This window comes from Eleutherodactylus coqui, chromosome 4 (assembly GCF_035609145.1).
Source record: "Eleutherodactylus coqui strain aEleCoq1 chromosome 4, aEleCoq1.hap1, whole genome shotgun sequence".
NCBI classification, from domain to species: Eukaryota; Metazoa; Chordata; class Amphibia; order Anura; family Eleutherodactylidae; genus Eleutherodactylus; species Eleutherodactylus coqui.
In genome coordinates, this window is record NC_089840.1 from 5,617,297 (window position 1) to 5,632,892 (window position 15,596).

Consider the following 15,596-nt stretch of genomic DNA (forward strand, 5'->3'; position numbering starts at 1 on the left):
ATTTCAGGAAAGGCTGGACAAGAGGACGATGCTGGGAACCTGGATAATCAGGACAAAAAAGGAAACTGTTCAGCTCACCTCATGAAGATTTTGGATGAATGGACAGGTGAATTTCGACAGGATGCATCGAGAGGCCATTGCTATATTAATGGTTTGCCTGATTTTCTGTTTCTTTAATAACTGACATACGGGGGGTGGGGGGTGGGGGGGGTTAAAGGTACACCTGATGGGAGTCATTTACATACATGTCACTTCCTGTGCTTATTTATAGACGATGTACATTTGTTCAGTATGCTATGACTAAGGAGGACGTTCTGCCGAAACGCGTCAGCGGGTTTGTGGGACATGTGTGCACACAGGCTGCGGTGCTTAATATGATGCAATAAATGTCAAGTTCTATCTTATGATCTCGATAATCGCCTTGAGTGGGAAGCTCCAGTTCTCTTCCGTGGTCTACCATGGGAAGAGTTGTGCGTGAAAAAGTGGACTCCGAACACCTTTTGAATTGTTTGGCTGGTCGAATGGTCCAGCCTTTCTAGAATTGCAGTAGATGCCCATGTAAGGTCCGAGACCGCCTGTGACAGGTAGCATGCTCATTCTGATTCAGCATTTTGTAGAGCCGGGTGGGAGAGAACTCAAAAGGTTGGTTCTACGGCCGCCTGATGCAACTGCATAAAACGGGTCAAACTGGCTATACATAAATTTAGTGTTGCAGTGAGAGCACGCATAGTATGTGCCCCTGTATGGAGTCTGCCACTCTGGAGTCTAACATGGTACTAAAAGAAGTCAGTAGTGGTAAACTTACTGCAAAGTATGGTACTGCAAGAGGACAATAGCACAAGGGAGCTAGCAGACAGGCAGAGCTTACCCGGCCCAGCGATGGACCCAAGAATCTCTGCTGTACAGGAGACACCACAAGCCTAGTAAATGCAACTGAGGCTGAGTAATAGGGAAAGATGAAGTGAGGGCAGGCCTTGTTGAGTAGCAACTGCAAAGCCAATGGCAGCCCTGAAAGGAAGCGTGCTGTGCAGTTAGTTTAATCTCGGCATGACCGCGCCCTGGGAGTGGCCTAACGGCAGAATTTGTGGAGGTTTTTTGCATCTCTCTCCAAAAAATTAATCGAGTTTCGACAACACATTGTATGTCCCCCAGAGTGCGGCCATTAACATCTCCAACACATTATATGTCCCCAAGAGTGCAGCCAGTAACATCTCCAACACATTATATGTCCCCCAGAGTGCAGCCAGTAACATCTCCAACACATTACATGTCCCCCAGAGTGCAGCCAGTAACATCTCCAACACATTACATGTCCCCCAGAGTGCGGCCAGTAACATCTCCAACACATTATATGTCCCCCAGAGCGCGGCCAGTAACATCTCCAACACATTATGTGTCCCCCAGAGTGCGGCCAGTAACATCTCCAACACATTATATGTCCCCCAGAGTGCGGCCAGTAACATCTCCAACACATTATATGTCCCCCAGAGTGCGGCCAGTAACATCTCCAACACATTGTGTCCTCCAGAGTGCAGCCAGTAACATCTCCAACACATTATATGTCCCTCAGAGTGCGGCCAGTAACATCTCCAACACATTACGTGTCCCCCAGAGTGCAGCCAGTAACATCTCCAACACATTATGTGTCCCCCAGAGTGCGGCCAGTAACATCTCCAACACATTACATGTCCCCCAGAGTGCGGCCAGTAACATCTCCAACACATTACATGTCCCCCAGAGTGCGGCCAGTAATATCTACAACACATTATGCGTCCCCCCCGAGTGCGGCCAGTAACATCTCCAACACATTACGTGTCCCCCAGAGTGCGGCCAGTAACATCTCCAACACATTACATGTCCCCCAGAGTGCGGCCAGTAATATCTACAACACATTATGTGTCCCCCCCGAGTGCGGCCAGTAACATCTCCAACACATTACGTGTCCCCCAGAGTGCGGCCAGTAACATCTCCAACACATTACGTGTCCCCCAGAGTGCAGCCAGTAACATCTCCAACACATTATGTGTCCCCCAGAGTGCGGCCAGTAACATCTCCAACACATTACATGTCCCCCAGAGTGCGGCCAGTAACATCTCCAACACATTACATGTCCCCCAGAGTGCGGCCAGTAATATCTACAACACATTATGCGTCCCCCCCGAGTGCGGCCAGTAACATCTCCAACACATTACGTGTCCCCCAGAGTGCAGCCAGTAACATCTCCAACAAATTATATGTCCCCAGAGTGCGGCCAGTAATATCTACAACACATTATGTGTCCCCCAGAGTGCGGCCAGTAACATCTCCAACACATTACGTGTCCCCCAGAGTGCAGCCAGTAACATCTCCAACACATTATGTGTCCCCCAGAGTGCGGCCAGTAACATCTCCAACACATTATAAGTCCCCCAGAGTGCGGCCAGTAACATCTCCAACACATGATATGTCCCCCAGAGTGCGGCCAGTAACATCTCCAACACATTATATGTCCCCCAGAGTGCGGCCAGTAATATCTCCAACACATTATATGTCTCCCAGAGTGCAGCCAGTAACATCTCCAACACATTATATGTCCCCCAGAGTGCGGCCAGTAACATCTCCAACACATTATATGTCCCCCAGAGTGCAGCCAGTAACATCTACAACACATTATATGTCCCCCAGAGTGCAACCAGTAATATCTCCAACACATATGTCCCCCAGAGTGCTGCCAGTTACATCTACAACACATTATATGTCCCCCAGAGTGCAGCCAGTAACATCTCCAACACATTATAAGTCCCCCAGAGTGCGGCCAGTAACATCTCCAACACATGATATGTCCCCCAGAGTGCGGCCAGTAACATCTCCAACACATTATATGTCCCCCAGAGTGCAGCCAGTAACATCTCCAACACATTATATGTCCCCCAGAGTGCGGCCAGTAACATCTCCAACACATTATATGTCCCCCAGAGTGCAGCCAGTAACATCTCCAACACATTATATGTCTCCCAGAGTGCAGCCAGTAACATCTCCAACACATTATATGTCCCCCAGAGTGCGGCCAGTAACATCTCCAACACATTATATGTCCCCCAGAGTGCGGCCAGTAACATCTCCAACACATTATATGTCCCCCAGAGTGCGGCCAGTAATATCTCCACCACATTATATGTCCCCCAGAGTGCAGCCAGTAATATCTCCAACACATTATATGTCCCCTACAGTGCAGCCAGTAATATCTCCAACACATTATATGTCCCCTACAGTGCAGCCAGTAACATCAACACATTATATGTCCCCTACAGTGCAGCCAGTAACATCTCCAACACATTATATGTCCCCTACAGTGCAGCCAGTAACATCTCCACCACATTATATGTCCCCCAGAGTTCGACCAGTAACATCTCCAACACATTATATGTCCCCTACAGTGCAGCCAGTAACATCTCCAACACATTATAAGTCCCCCAGAGTGCGGCCAGTAACATCTCCAACACATTATATGTCCCCCAGAGTGCGGCCAGTAATATCTCCACCACATTATATGTCCCCCAGAGTGCAGCCAGTAATATCTCCAACACATTATAAGTCCCCCAGAGTGCAGCCAGTAACATCTCCAACACATTATAAGTCCCCCAGAGTGCAGCCAGTAACATCTCCAACACATTATATGTCCCCCAGAGTGCAGCCAGTAACATCTCCAACACATTATGTCCCCGAGTGCAGCCAGTAACCTCATTTATACCCTAGAGCGCGGCCATTAATATATACAACTCGTCCCTCGTACGGCTACATCAACCAGTTATGGCTCTTGGAATGCAACAATGAATTCACTTGCTCCTTAAGGCACAGAATAGGTCGGTCACAATGGTGTAAACAGTCTGAAAAAAAGCCCAACACATCGTTGCCGTTGTGGACCTACATCTGGAACAGCGGCATCTTATCTGGAGGAAAGGACAGCGCCGTGTCCAGGAACTTGCAGGCAGATAGGTAGAGGTCCAGGCTGTTCTGCGGGATGTCGGCGTACACCGGGCCGTTGTTCTCCGTCGCTGCAGCCTTCTGTTTATTGGTCTTACTATTCCTGCAAGAAACAACAAGGTTCTGTAAGTGAATCCACAACCAGCGGGTAAGTGGTGCTGACCACCTGTCACACCACTACGCGGAACATGCTACTACTATACAGTGCAGCGACATCAGTCAGAACTTACTTGGTCGTCGTCTCCTCTTCCACCAAATCATCTTGAAGTTGGACAAATGCGTGTATCTGAAGACAAAGAGAGGGCATCACGATGGGCGCTGTGGCTGGCACAGGGATAAGGGTGATATTACAGCTGGCACACCGGTCTCGGCGGCAATCATATCCATCTTATCACTGCGCTTCTAAGAGTATTTGTCCCACATAACTGAGTATAAACAGAGGATATAACCACAAGCGCAGGGACAGCCTTCTGTAAGCCCCATCACTCTTTATTAGACCCCCAGTCCTCATGATTGGCGCTTCCCTGGATGGGAATTATCCCCGAGTGACTAGTTTTCCACGGATCAGTTTCAGTGTGAATCCACATTAGATGGCAGAATCCAGCGATCGGAGCGACTTCCAACGAGGCCGGTCATTGGTGCTAGACTAGCCGGGGTCTCACTGCCAACCCAGGGGGTTTCTAGTGTAATGGTGTGGAGAGTATACAGAGAATGGCGTTGTGATACAGAGGTTTGTAGACTGTCAGCCACTGTGTGTAGTTAGACTGCATGTGTAGCTTTCAGCGGGCCGCTCACCCAGTTCCTCACTGCTGCCGGTTGATACTCGCATTGTCTGACATTCCCCCTGGATGTAGATAAGCCCCTCCATCCTTCTTGGCCTCATGGCTCCATGTCTGTTTAGTCAGAATTGGCATCAGGGAACCCAGTTGTGTGTCCATTTACTTGTTAACGAAGTCCAAGGGAAGGCCTTCACCTGGGAGACATTGTGGAGCCGGGATGCAAATTAGGGAAACATCTTTTAATAAAGATTATCGGTCATGTGACGGTCCGGCCCGATGTGAGTTATACTTCCAGGATCAGGTGGGCCAGCTGAACAGAACGCATCTAAACTCATTGGCATGCGCGGCCCAGAACCACCACGAAGGGCGTATCTGCATAATAATTTCTGTGTCCAATTCTGCATCACTGAGTAGATAAAATCATAACCAGAGATATGCCAGCATATACTTCAGATAGGGGTATCTCCAGTGGTCAGACTTTCGGAGATACGCTAAGGCTCTCCTGTTTGCTTCCAGTGACTCCACACAATCAGAATCTTGGGCCAGATATTCCAAATCTGGTATTTTTATTTTATTTTTCCTTTTTTATTTTGAAATCCTGTGCGTTGTGTACGCCTGTAAGCCGCATCTCCACTGGAACATCTTTTTCTGTATATTTTTGTATACTTATATTTAGCACTGCTAGTCTTTTTTAGACTAAATCTGCAATTTATTAGTCAGCCTTGTCAGTTTTAAAATGAACCATAACTCTGAAGAGTGTGTTAATTCATAGTCCGGGTTCCAGCTTACCTTTAACAGCGAGTGTGTGAGTATTGTAGAGTGTAGAAGCCGTTAGACCGTATCAGGTGGCTACCCAGGAAAGCTGGGGACAAGTCAACCTGTATTCTAACGACTCCCCACTTACAATCCCGCTAGTGTGATCGATCGAGGCTCTGCCTTGATAACTTCGTAGCAGCGAGTGTACTCAGATTAGTCGATCCGTGATTAGTCGACTACAGATGGATCGGTCAGGCGCCCCCCTCTCTCTGACTGACAGGCGTGATCACGGAAAACATCCAGCCAAAGGGGATCCTGTGGATGTAAAAAACTCCTCACTGAAAGGGGTCGGAGGAGGATGTCAGGAATCGTTCTGACCAACAGGCTGCACAGTTAGCTGAATACAACGCTGGAGCTCCAACTAACGTGTCCGAACGCACAACTCGCCGTTCCTCCGCACGGATGGTATAACAGCAGGCGACCAGTTCCAGCGCCATTGTGTCTAAGAGAAACAGAAAGACTCCAGCGGGCAAAAGAGCGCAAAACTTGTATCACTGAGCAGCGGGAAAACATCTCCTTGTCAGATGGAGCCAGATAGCTGTTGCTGATGGGAGGTCAGAATTTGGTGCAAGCAGCATTAATCGCTGACCCCTTCCTGTCAGCTGGTTAGAACATGTCAGCACCGCCATCTACTCATGTCAGGCTGATGGAGGTGGAGTTAGAGGTGCGGGGAAGGTTTTCTTGGTGCACCTGGGGGCCTCTGATATCTGTGGATGGATGCCACAATGTATTGCTGCGGTTCTGCAGGCTTAATAAAGTCCAACGTGCCACTCGATGGGGGGTCTAATAAAGGGGCGTTCAGTCTACGTGAAACCATTCAGAAATGTCCGTCACATCGGTGCAGCAGGGACATAAGCGGCCGTCAGGGTGGAGCTTACATCTGAAAAGAAAAATTACTACTGCAAATGGCGACATCGGCATCAAGACTTGTAAGAGGCGATTTCACAACTAGCTGGAGGATCTGGGTTGTAAAACCGCAAACCCAAGTATGGCGCAACGTTTCACACATAAGAGCCTTGTGATGTTGCATCACTTCCCTCGGCACCAATATGAGACTTCTGCAAGGACTCACGATATCACATCCTGCCTGCAGGCTATCAGTGCTCTCCACTCTGCGGCTCTCTGTTTTTATTGTACAACGGCCTATGGGAGCATGCTGGGAGTTGTAGTCCCCCACGTGCCACAGCATACAGACCACCGGGGTTATATTCTCTGATCACAGGCCTCAGACTCATCTCTATCAGGCCTCTGGTATAAGGACGAGTACAGCAGGGGAGCTGTAGGAACACCTCTGCTATACGTGCCCCTCCGGAGGGTGCTGCGGTACAATCCCACCACCATGCCTGGAACACAGATAGCACAATATTAACCCCTTATAGACGCGGCTCCACTTTCCCCCCCCCCCCCACATTCAATCTATCTATCTATCTACACACACACACACACTGTATTTTCTGCCGCCGTAACTTTTATTTCTCCATCGCTGTAGCTGTGTGAGGCCTCGTTTTGCTGGACCTCCTGGAGTTTCTGTTGGTGTCATTTTAATACGACTTTTTGATTACTTTTTATTCAATTTTTTCTTAGATACGGGAGACTAAAAAAAAGTACATTTCTGGCCTGATCCATACAAACCTCGCACACCCAGGACGTAAATATAAACACGGGGCCGCACCCAGGCGAGGCAGGCCGGGGCCGCACCCAGGCGAGGCAGGCCGGGGCCGCACCCAGGCGAGGCAGGCCGGGGCTCTGTACTTACCAGCTCCGTCACCATGATCGGCCACAATGAGGTCAGGTGTTGTGGAGAGATTCTTAGTAGTAAGACGCGGAAAAGCAGGAACATCTGAGCCGCCGTCACGGGCGTCTGTCCCACGCGGATATTTTCTGTCAGACGCTCTAAAATATAAAGCAGACATATGAGAATTCCAAAACTGCAACACTGAAATCTGGATGTACCGCAGTCATACCCGCATGGAGACCGTGGAGGGGGAGGACTGTGCATGAACTTGGGGGAAAAAGTAAGTGAACCCTTTGGAATGCTCTGGATTTCTGCAATAACTACTAATACAAAGTGGCCTGATTGTTCTCTAAGTCACACCTAGAGAGTGTAACCCCCCACACAGACAGCTGTACTGCAGGGAGACAAAGTAAGTGAACCCTTGGATTTAATAACCTGTACATCCTGAGAAGTAGAACAGTCTTGACTTTCTTTCCATTTGTAAGTAATCTGTCTAGGAGTTCGTTCACACAGGCGTATTTTCAGTCCATATTATGCGCAGATTTATTTACACATGTAACATAAACCGCATAAACCCCACGGATGTGCATCGGGGGATTCAGGTAGGTGTTTATTACACACACAAAAAAATAGAAAACAATCGCAGCGCGTTCTACTTCGGACCAAAACCGCCAATTAACTGCTATGGGATTGTGTAAAAATGCAGCAGATATGCAGCTGCAGGCGTCCGCACTGCGGTTTTGCACATGTTGGCAGGAGGTCATGGTGAAAAAAGTAGTGACATCAACTGGGCTTCTTGCATTTTATTATATAATTATTAGAGATGAGCGAACGTACTCGGATAGGCACTACTCGTCCGAGTAATGTGCCTTATCCGAGTACCGCTGTGTTCGTGCTGAAAGATTCGGGGCACTCCGCTGCTGACAGGTGAGTCGCAGCGGGGAGCGGGGCAGAGCGGGCGGGAGAGAAAGATCTCCCCTCCGTTCCTCCCCGCTCTCCCCTGCAGCTCCCCGCTCCGCAGCGCGTGCCGAATCTTTCAGCACGAGTACAGCGATACTCGGATAAGGCACATTACTCGGACGAGTAGTGCTTATCCGAGTACGTTCGCTCATCTCTAATAATATATATATATATATATATATATATATATATATATACATACATACATACATATACATATATATATATACATACATACATACATACATATATATATATATACATATACACACACACACACACACATATATATATACATATATCACACACACACATATATACACACACACACACAGTAATAGTGCTGGTATTTCACAGGCTGAAATTGTATACGCCCGTGTGAATGAGCCTTAAGGGTGAGGTCACACAATGTGGATGTGGTACGTCGGCTGCGAGGTACAGTACGATGAACTTTAAACAAACCCCATTTACTTACAACAGAAAAGCTTCTCAAGTTGTTTCCATCGCAGCGCAGCTCACACTAACCAGTCTCTAAAGGCACAGATTTGTCAGTAACCAGGCTTTGTGTGCCCCTATTTAACAGGCAAAGCACCTGTATAACCCGCACTACTGATCTCATCTCCTTACTTGAAGCACATTTGGAGGTTTAGCTCTTGGAAAAGTCATTACCACAGAGGTTCATTTACTTTTCCTCCCTGCATTATGGATGATGCATCATTAGTTACATTGTGTTTGTCATAACACAGAAATCCAGGTAATTCCAAAGGGTTCCAAAGGCTCTTTGCTACTTCCAGTGACAGGTATCGAGTCCTCCAGAGTGACAGCCCCTCTGTGTAGCCACCCTTTTTCTTGGCTTGTAGATGAGGGTCCTGCATGGGCAGCCCACTATTAACTTAGAACAGAAAATAGGGTTTGTGAAGATGGGCGCTGATCTCTAGTGACCTTGTATCAGTGGCAACTAGAGGGGATACCGGTCTCTAGTGACCTTGTATAAGTGGCAGCAAGAGGCGATACCGGTCTCTAGTGACCTTGTATGAGCGGCAGGTAGAGGTGATACTGATCTCTAGTGACCTTGTTTCATCAGCAGGTAGAGGCGATTCTGAGATCTAGTGACCTTGTATGAGCGGCAGGTAGAGGAGAGACCGGTCTCTAGTGACCTTGTATCAGCGGCAGCTAGAGGCGATACCGGTCTCTAGTGACCTTGTATGAGTGGCAGGTAGAAGCGATACCAGTCTCTAGTGATCTTGTATCAGCGGCAGGTAGAGGTGATACCGATCTTTAGTGACCTTGCATGAGTGGCAGGTATAGGCGATTCTGAGATCTAGTGACCTTGTATGAGCGGCAGGTAGAGGTGATATTGGTCCAGTTCTCCGCTGAATACGGCAAAGCCTTGACGCTTCAGTAGCATCGCCTTCTGCTCGCTGCTGGGGTAAAGCTTCAGAGAACTGCTGGGCATATCTGTCAGAGAAGGAACAAGAAATGGACAGAAAGTGAAGAACGTCTCAGCAACTTCTATTAAAGGGTTTTGGGATTGCAAACTGTAATAGTGAACAATAAGGGTATATAGTATATACTGGGCGACTGTCTATACCGATGTCATCCGGCGCTAGTTTCGGGTGGGTCATGAACTGCCTATGACAAACACCAGAGTGATGGCACACTTCAGACCCAAACACATCTGGAGTATCGTAAACTATTATGCTATTGTCTCACTGTTATCAGCTACTGACTCTTGCGTTGAGCAAAAAAACAAATGTAACTACGTGACTCAAGACGTGATTTTACAACACTTGGAGCGAATCCTGACGTGCCAGGTGATTTTACAGAAGAACGAGGAATATGTGAATATATAATTGTATCCGGCATTTATCCCCAGTTCTCCCCTCTGCAGTTCTCACTCTTCCCTGAGCTGCTGGGTGGAGGCTGCTGCTGTGATGCTGCGTCAAGACATTGTACATGGGGTGAAACATTAACCCCTCCATGCCCCAAGGCGAACATTTACATCCTGGGCATGCAGGGTTTGTAAAGAGCTGATCCCACTGCAAACGATGCATGAGACAGCTGTCAAAGACAGCCAACACCCACCTGCAGCAGCTATGATCAGCCTGATCACCGATCCCACCTGCTAACCCCTCTAAATGCTATTGTCAATTCTACCAATCGACATTCTGGGGTCCCACCCGATGAAAATGCAGGGTGCAGTTTTGTTACCATAGTAGCCTGGGCTGTCATGGCGGATCGTCTATCAGGCGTGCCTGTGGCATAGCTTGACAGACTGCCTGTCAGAACGCAGTATAATGCAACACCACGGTATTGCATTATACTCTATGAGGGATCAAAGGATCGCAAAACAAAAAATGTAAGAATTTGTTTAAAAAAGGTCAATATTAGAAAAAAAAAATAGGTGATCTCCGTGGTGAGGCTGTCTGACAGATAGGCTGACCACAGAGAATCGTGGCAATTCGCAGCATGCCGTGATGTGCTGCCCGCGAGCAGAGAATCGCAATGATCCTCCGCTCATGGACAGGGGGGCTGTGCTTTCCATAGCAACGGTATGGAAAGTGTTCACTGCCTTCCCTGCGGCGAAATGCAAAACTGCCCATGGACAGGCAGCCTTACCCAAACCTATAATGAAAAAATAAATAAACCATTTGGTATGGCTGCGGACATCAACGTCTGATCTATCAAATTAACGCATTATTCCTCCCACAACGTGAACGTCGTCAGAAAAAAAAAAATAACAGAATGTCAGAATTGCGTTTTTTTGGTTACTCAGTCTCCAAGGAAAAAAAAAGTAATAAAAAAGGATTTAAAAAAATAGTCCAATTTAAAAATAGTCACTTACTCTGACGATGGGAAAAATATGTTACAGTAAGTACAAAAATCTAACTTTCCCGTCCGTATCATGGCGGGACATTCTAGAGCAGTCCCCGGGGTTGGGAAGCATACGTAAGACGACAAGGGGTCTGCAGAATGTGCCGGCCGAGAGACGCAGCAGAGGATGCAAAAGTGGGAACCTTGTAAAAGTTTGTAAAGGTGGGTAAAGATGTCCACGTGGCTGCAGATCGGAAGGGCGGAGGCGCCGCTACACACGGCTCAAGTAGGGCCTACAACCCAAGTCAGGGAGACCTCACAGAGGTATCTGCCTGCATGACCGGTTTGTTGCACAATATCTGCCAGTTCTTCCAGGAGCCCCAGAGAATGCTGCGGCGCAACCGCTTGGCCCACTCAGAAGTAGCCCTGCTGACCCAGGTAGAAGCCAAGAGGTGGCAGGGCCGAACCTACTGCCTTAAAATAGGTTTTGGCCAGCGATTCTGGTTTCTTATCACGGGCGTCCGCCGTAGGCAGAGTGGTGTGTTTTGCTACGCGTGACATTGACGAGTCTACCGACGGAGACCATGCCTGTTTCTTTAAGGACTCCTCTGGAAAAGGAGACGTAATGTCTAAGCACTTAGCTTGTCAAGGAGGTTCCATTCCCTGGTCAGGACGTCTTCTGGGATACTTTGCCTTCCAAGCTAGGGCCATCCTTGGGTGGAATCTCACAATCTGTGCCAGTGGGGGCCCGGAGCGCGATGAGGCGGGCGACAGATGATTGCTGTGAATGAGATGGTCTGAGTCGCTTCCTGGTTCTTCCACGGGAGGTAAGAAATCTTCTCTGAGATTCGGTTTAGAACTGGTGGCAAGAAATCCTATCCAGCAGGTCATCGATGGTCTCGAATGCTTTGGTGAGGTCCAAGACTGCATGACACAGAGCGCACCCATTGTGGTTTAGCGGCCGATGGGGCTGTAGCTGGGAGGGTCCAGTAGGCGGATCGCTAGGAGCCTGGCTCGATGGGAGGCAATCCGCGCAGAACGGTTCAGACAGCCCCCATGAAAATCGAATATGACTGAGAGAATGCAAAATGTGTGACTCTTGCTGCAGCCGGTCTGGAGCATTCTCCCCTGGGGTCAGACACAGTGCCCGGGGCTATTTCATATGCTGCTATGGGCGCTGCAGAAAGGGCACAAGTAAAAAAGGAGCCAACCACCAGGCAGAGCTTACCCTATCCTGTGCTGGTGGTTCCAGGCCTCGCCGCTGTGAGAAGAGGAGACACAAGAGGTACCACAAGTCTCAGCTGAGAAGAGAGAGGGTGCCGAGATCAGGAGGGAGGAGGAAAAAGGACGTGATAGGGGGCTTTAGCCCTGGGAAATGTGGGAACCAATGGGAGCGCAGGAAAAAGGCCATCAAGGCAGCGATTTGAGGATTCTCCAGGAAGAACCTTGCCATGGCACCCTGATAGACTGAAGAGAGAGCCTGTGACCCACCCCTATAAGTGTAGCCACTAAATCAGGTGACTAGAGTAGTAGTCCGCCCCCTGAGGTCCTAGTAATATCACCGCCCGAGGATTGTAGTAATGATCCTAACAGGAGAGGTGAGTGGCCTTCCATCCAGGGGGTGGGAGGTTAGATGTCAGGAGGGGGAGAATACTTAACTTATGGTGAAGTATACTGACCCATCCATAGACTAACTCCTGTACTCCAGCACTGTGTGCCCCAGTGCTTGCCTACCCTTTGTGGAGGCAGTATTCTTGTTAGAAGCTGCATGCTCTGGTTGTTGGGTATCTTCAGAGGGTCAGGCATACAACAGGGTGGTTGGCGCTATGCCGTTAGCCCTCCTTGGTGGTGTACCAGGGAGAGTCATCGAAAAAGGACTGAAGGCTAGTAAGAGAGGTCTGCCTCCTACTGACACTAAGCTACAACTAATTAGCTTGGTGCCTGCAGGAGGGGTATAGCTGGTAGGAGGAGCTAACACTTTCGGATTACTGTCCGCCTCCTAGTGGCAGCAGCTATACCCACGGTCTTAGCTGTGTCCTCCAATGATACAGACGAGAAAGAAAAAGTCATGGCGGTCAGAATATGGTTCAAAGAAAATAAAAAATAAAATCTTGCTATTTGTATAGCGCCAACTTATTCCGCAGCGCTTTCAAGCAATTTATTTATTATCTTTGGAAATAAAAAAATATTTTTTAGAAGTAGCCCAGCAAAAAACTATACACATTTTGTATCATTCTAATCGTACTGACCCACAGAATTAAGTTATCTCATTTTTCCCCATCAGTATGCGCCTTAAAAAGAAGACTCCCCCCAAAGAAGGTGCACAAAGGTCACAGAGACCGCCAATCATTCTGCCTTGGGGAGATTATAGGTGTAATGCACTCACTCATCAGGTCTTTAAACATGGTCTTCTCGTGGGTTAGAAGGTGGTCGATGATCGATTTCCAGCTACGTAACAAGAACAAAGACAGGAAAACGTGTTTCATACAAGTGAGGGCTCATTCACACGCCGTCAGGCTGCGCTCAGGCTTTCCGTCTCGCTGCTCCATTCTTGCAGCACAGAAATAGAATTAAGCGGTTCTGCTTTTTTCCCTATTGATTTCAATGGGTTAAATAAATAAACAAAACCCGTAACGCTCGCACTTTGTGTCTGTTCTATTTTCTTATTTTAACGGAACAAAACGCGCCGTCCGCAGCGCCAAGAGGAAACCCAACAGGAAATAAACAAGAGAAAAAAGGACAGAAGCGTTTAATCCCGTCGGCTGCTCCAAAAACGAACCAGAGACGGCGAGCCTGAAGCCGCGTCAGCGCAGTGAACGAGCCCGAGAGCACAACAGAGGACACAAGAGCCGATCATAAACAGCAGCAACCATCACCCGCTTCCGAGCCGCCACCATGTGGGAGAGACATGTGACCAGCTTAATACAACAGAGGCAGCCAGCCATAAAAACAATGGCGCACCATCACGCCTGACCGCTCCGGTACGGCAGGAGATTGTAGAAATTGTCGCCATCTTTTGAACCCCCTTTGAGGGCGGCACAACGTAGTGACGGGCACGCTGATCACAGCGATATCTGCAGTCCGTGTATATGCGGCTCCTGATAAAATGTAAGTTTCTCTCAGAGGACTACAGGAAGTAGTCCTGGATATTCATGAGCTGCAGGCTAGTCCCGCCCTCCACTTACTGACTGACAGTTGTCTGCCTATCACTGTGCTTAAAGTAAAAGCTGCAAATCATTGGCTGCAGAGAGAGGTGGGTGTGGCTAGCCTGCAGCTCAGGACTATGTAGGACTACTTCCTGTGGCTGATAATAAAAAGCAAGCTTCTCCCAAACGAGTCCACAGATATGTACAGCAGATGTACCCCTGCAATCAGTCACTATGTTACGGAGCAGTAAGTGGGGGCTGCAAAAAGAGGGTGACATTCCTTTAAATAGGGAAATGGAACAAAATGTCTGCAGCGCCACCTATTGGACAGCAGCATTCCTGCAAGTCAATGTCGGACGTTTTAGACAAGCCTGATAACAATGACCGGGAATTTTAAGCCAGAATAACCCCACACAGACGGCTGTTTCGGGGGGATTGCCCCTCATCAGTGTGCGGGACCCCATTTGCATATTTTCCAGAAGCGCATGCATGGCCTCATAAGTCTCCTCCCCCTTCTAGGTGTCTCCTTAAGAAGAAACAATGCCCATCCTGATCCAGATGCCTTTAAGAGATGTAGCTGATGGAGTTGTTACAGTGTATCAATCAAGGCAATCCTCAGAGTTAAACACAGCAGCAGCACAAAACTCACAGTGGCAGATCTGTGCCCCCTCCAGAGCATCGGGCACAGACCTGCCAGGTAATAGTGCCGCATGCTGCGCCGTCTCTGCCAGGAAGATTAGTCGGGCATATTGGACCGATCCTATTGGGATCACTAGAGAACGAGCCAAACAAGGACCCAGAGGCCTTCACTCAGCTGTGAGAAGGATTCGCCCTACTCTGGTTTTCAGTCTTTGAATGTAAACAAGATTTACATTCACTGACAGCAAGTAGAAATCTTGGGAATGGAGAGAAACTCAAACACAAAGTCTATCAGAAAGCTGCAGTCGTTCCACAATCATACAGGCTTCACCTGCCGCCATAATCCACGCGGTTCATGATACTACAGAACGCGTCTCCATTCACTGACATAGCACTGGACTGAACGTGACAATGACAGAGTGTTCTCACTGAATGCAAGACGTATCCATCTGGAAAAAGCCGGGGTCCATGTACAAGTCCAACACCTCCTTCTTCCACGCCCGCTTGGTGTAGGCGTACCCGCTGAGGCTGCTGAGGAGCTGGGCGCCGGCACGGAAGCTGGGGGCGTTGTACGTGCTGAAAACGGAGGGAAGAGGATATTACTGTTACTGTAGCAGTCGCTCTTCGCAGCGCCCAGGTGCCAACGTTCCCTTACATTACGGTTGTGTTCACACGCAGCAGATGGAAGAAAAAATCTGCAACAAAAATGCCGCAAACTTTGGTGCGACTTTTTTTCAGCAAACT

At 48.5% G+C, this 15,596-nt stretch overlaps 1 protein-coding gene across 2 annotated transcripts in view; it reads right to left on the minus strand.

The window, feature by feature from the left end:
• The window catches only part of DOP1B (DOP1 leucine zipper like protein B), a 90,096-nt gene that overhangs the window by 9,381 nt on the left and 65,119 nt on the right, over positions 1 to 15,596 (minus strand). The window contains exons 30-35 of one of the 2 annotated variants that reach the window (XM_066598984.1): positions 15,282 to 15,428; positions 13,454 to 13,515; positions 9,583 to 9,711; positions 7,315 to 7,451; positions 4,194 to 4,249; positions 3,908 to 4,066 (exon numbers count right to left, since the gene is read on the minus strand). In XM_066598984.1, coding sequence (XP_066455081.1) covers positions 3,908 to 4,066; positions 4,194 to 4,249; positions 7,315 to 7,451; positions 9,583 to 9,711; positions 13,454 to 13,515; positions 15,282 to 15,428 — 690 coding nt within the window. Of the gene's footprint in view, positions 1 to 3,907; positions 4,067 to 4,193; positions 4,250 to 7,314; positions 7,452 to 9,582; positions 9,712 to 13,453; positions 13,516 to 15,281; positions 15,429 to 15,596 lie in introns of those variants that run through there. The other variant, XM_066598985.1, reaches the window with a different exon arrangement.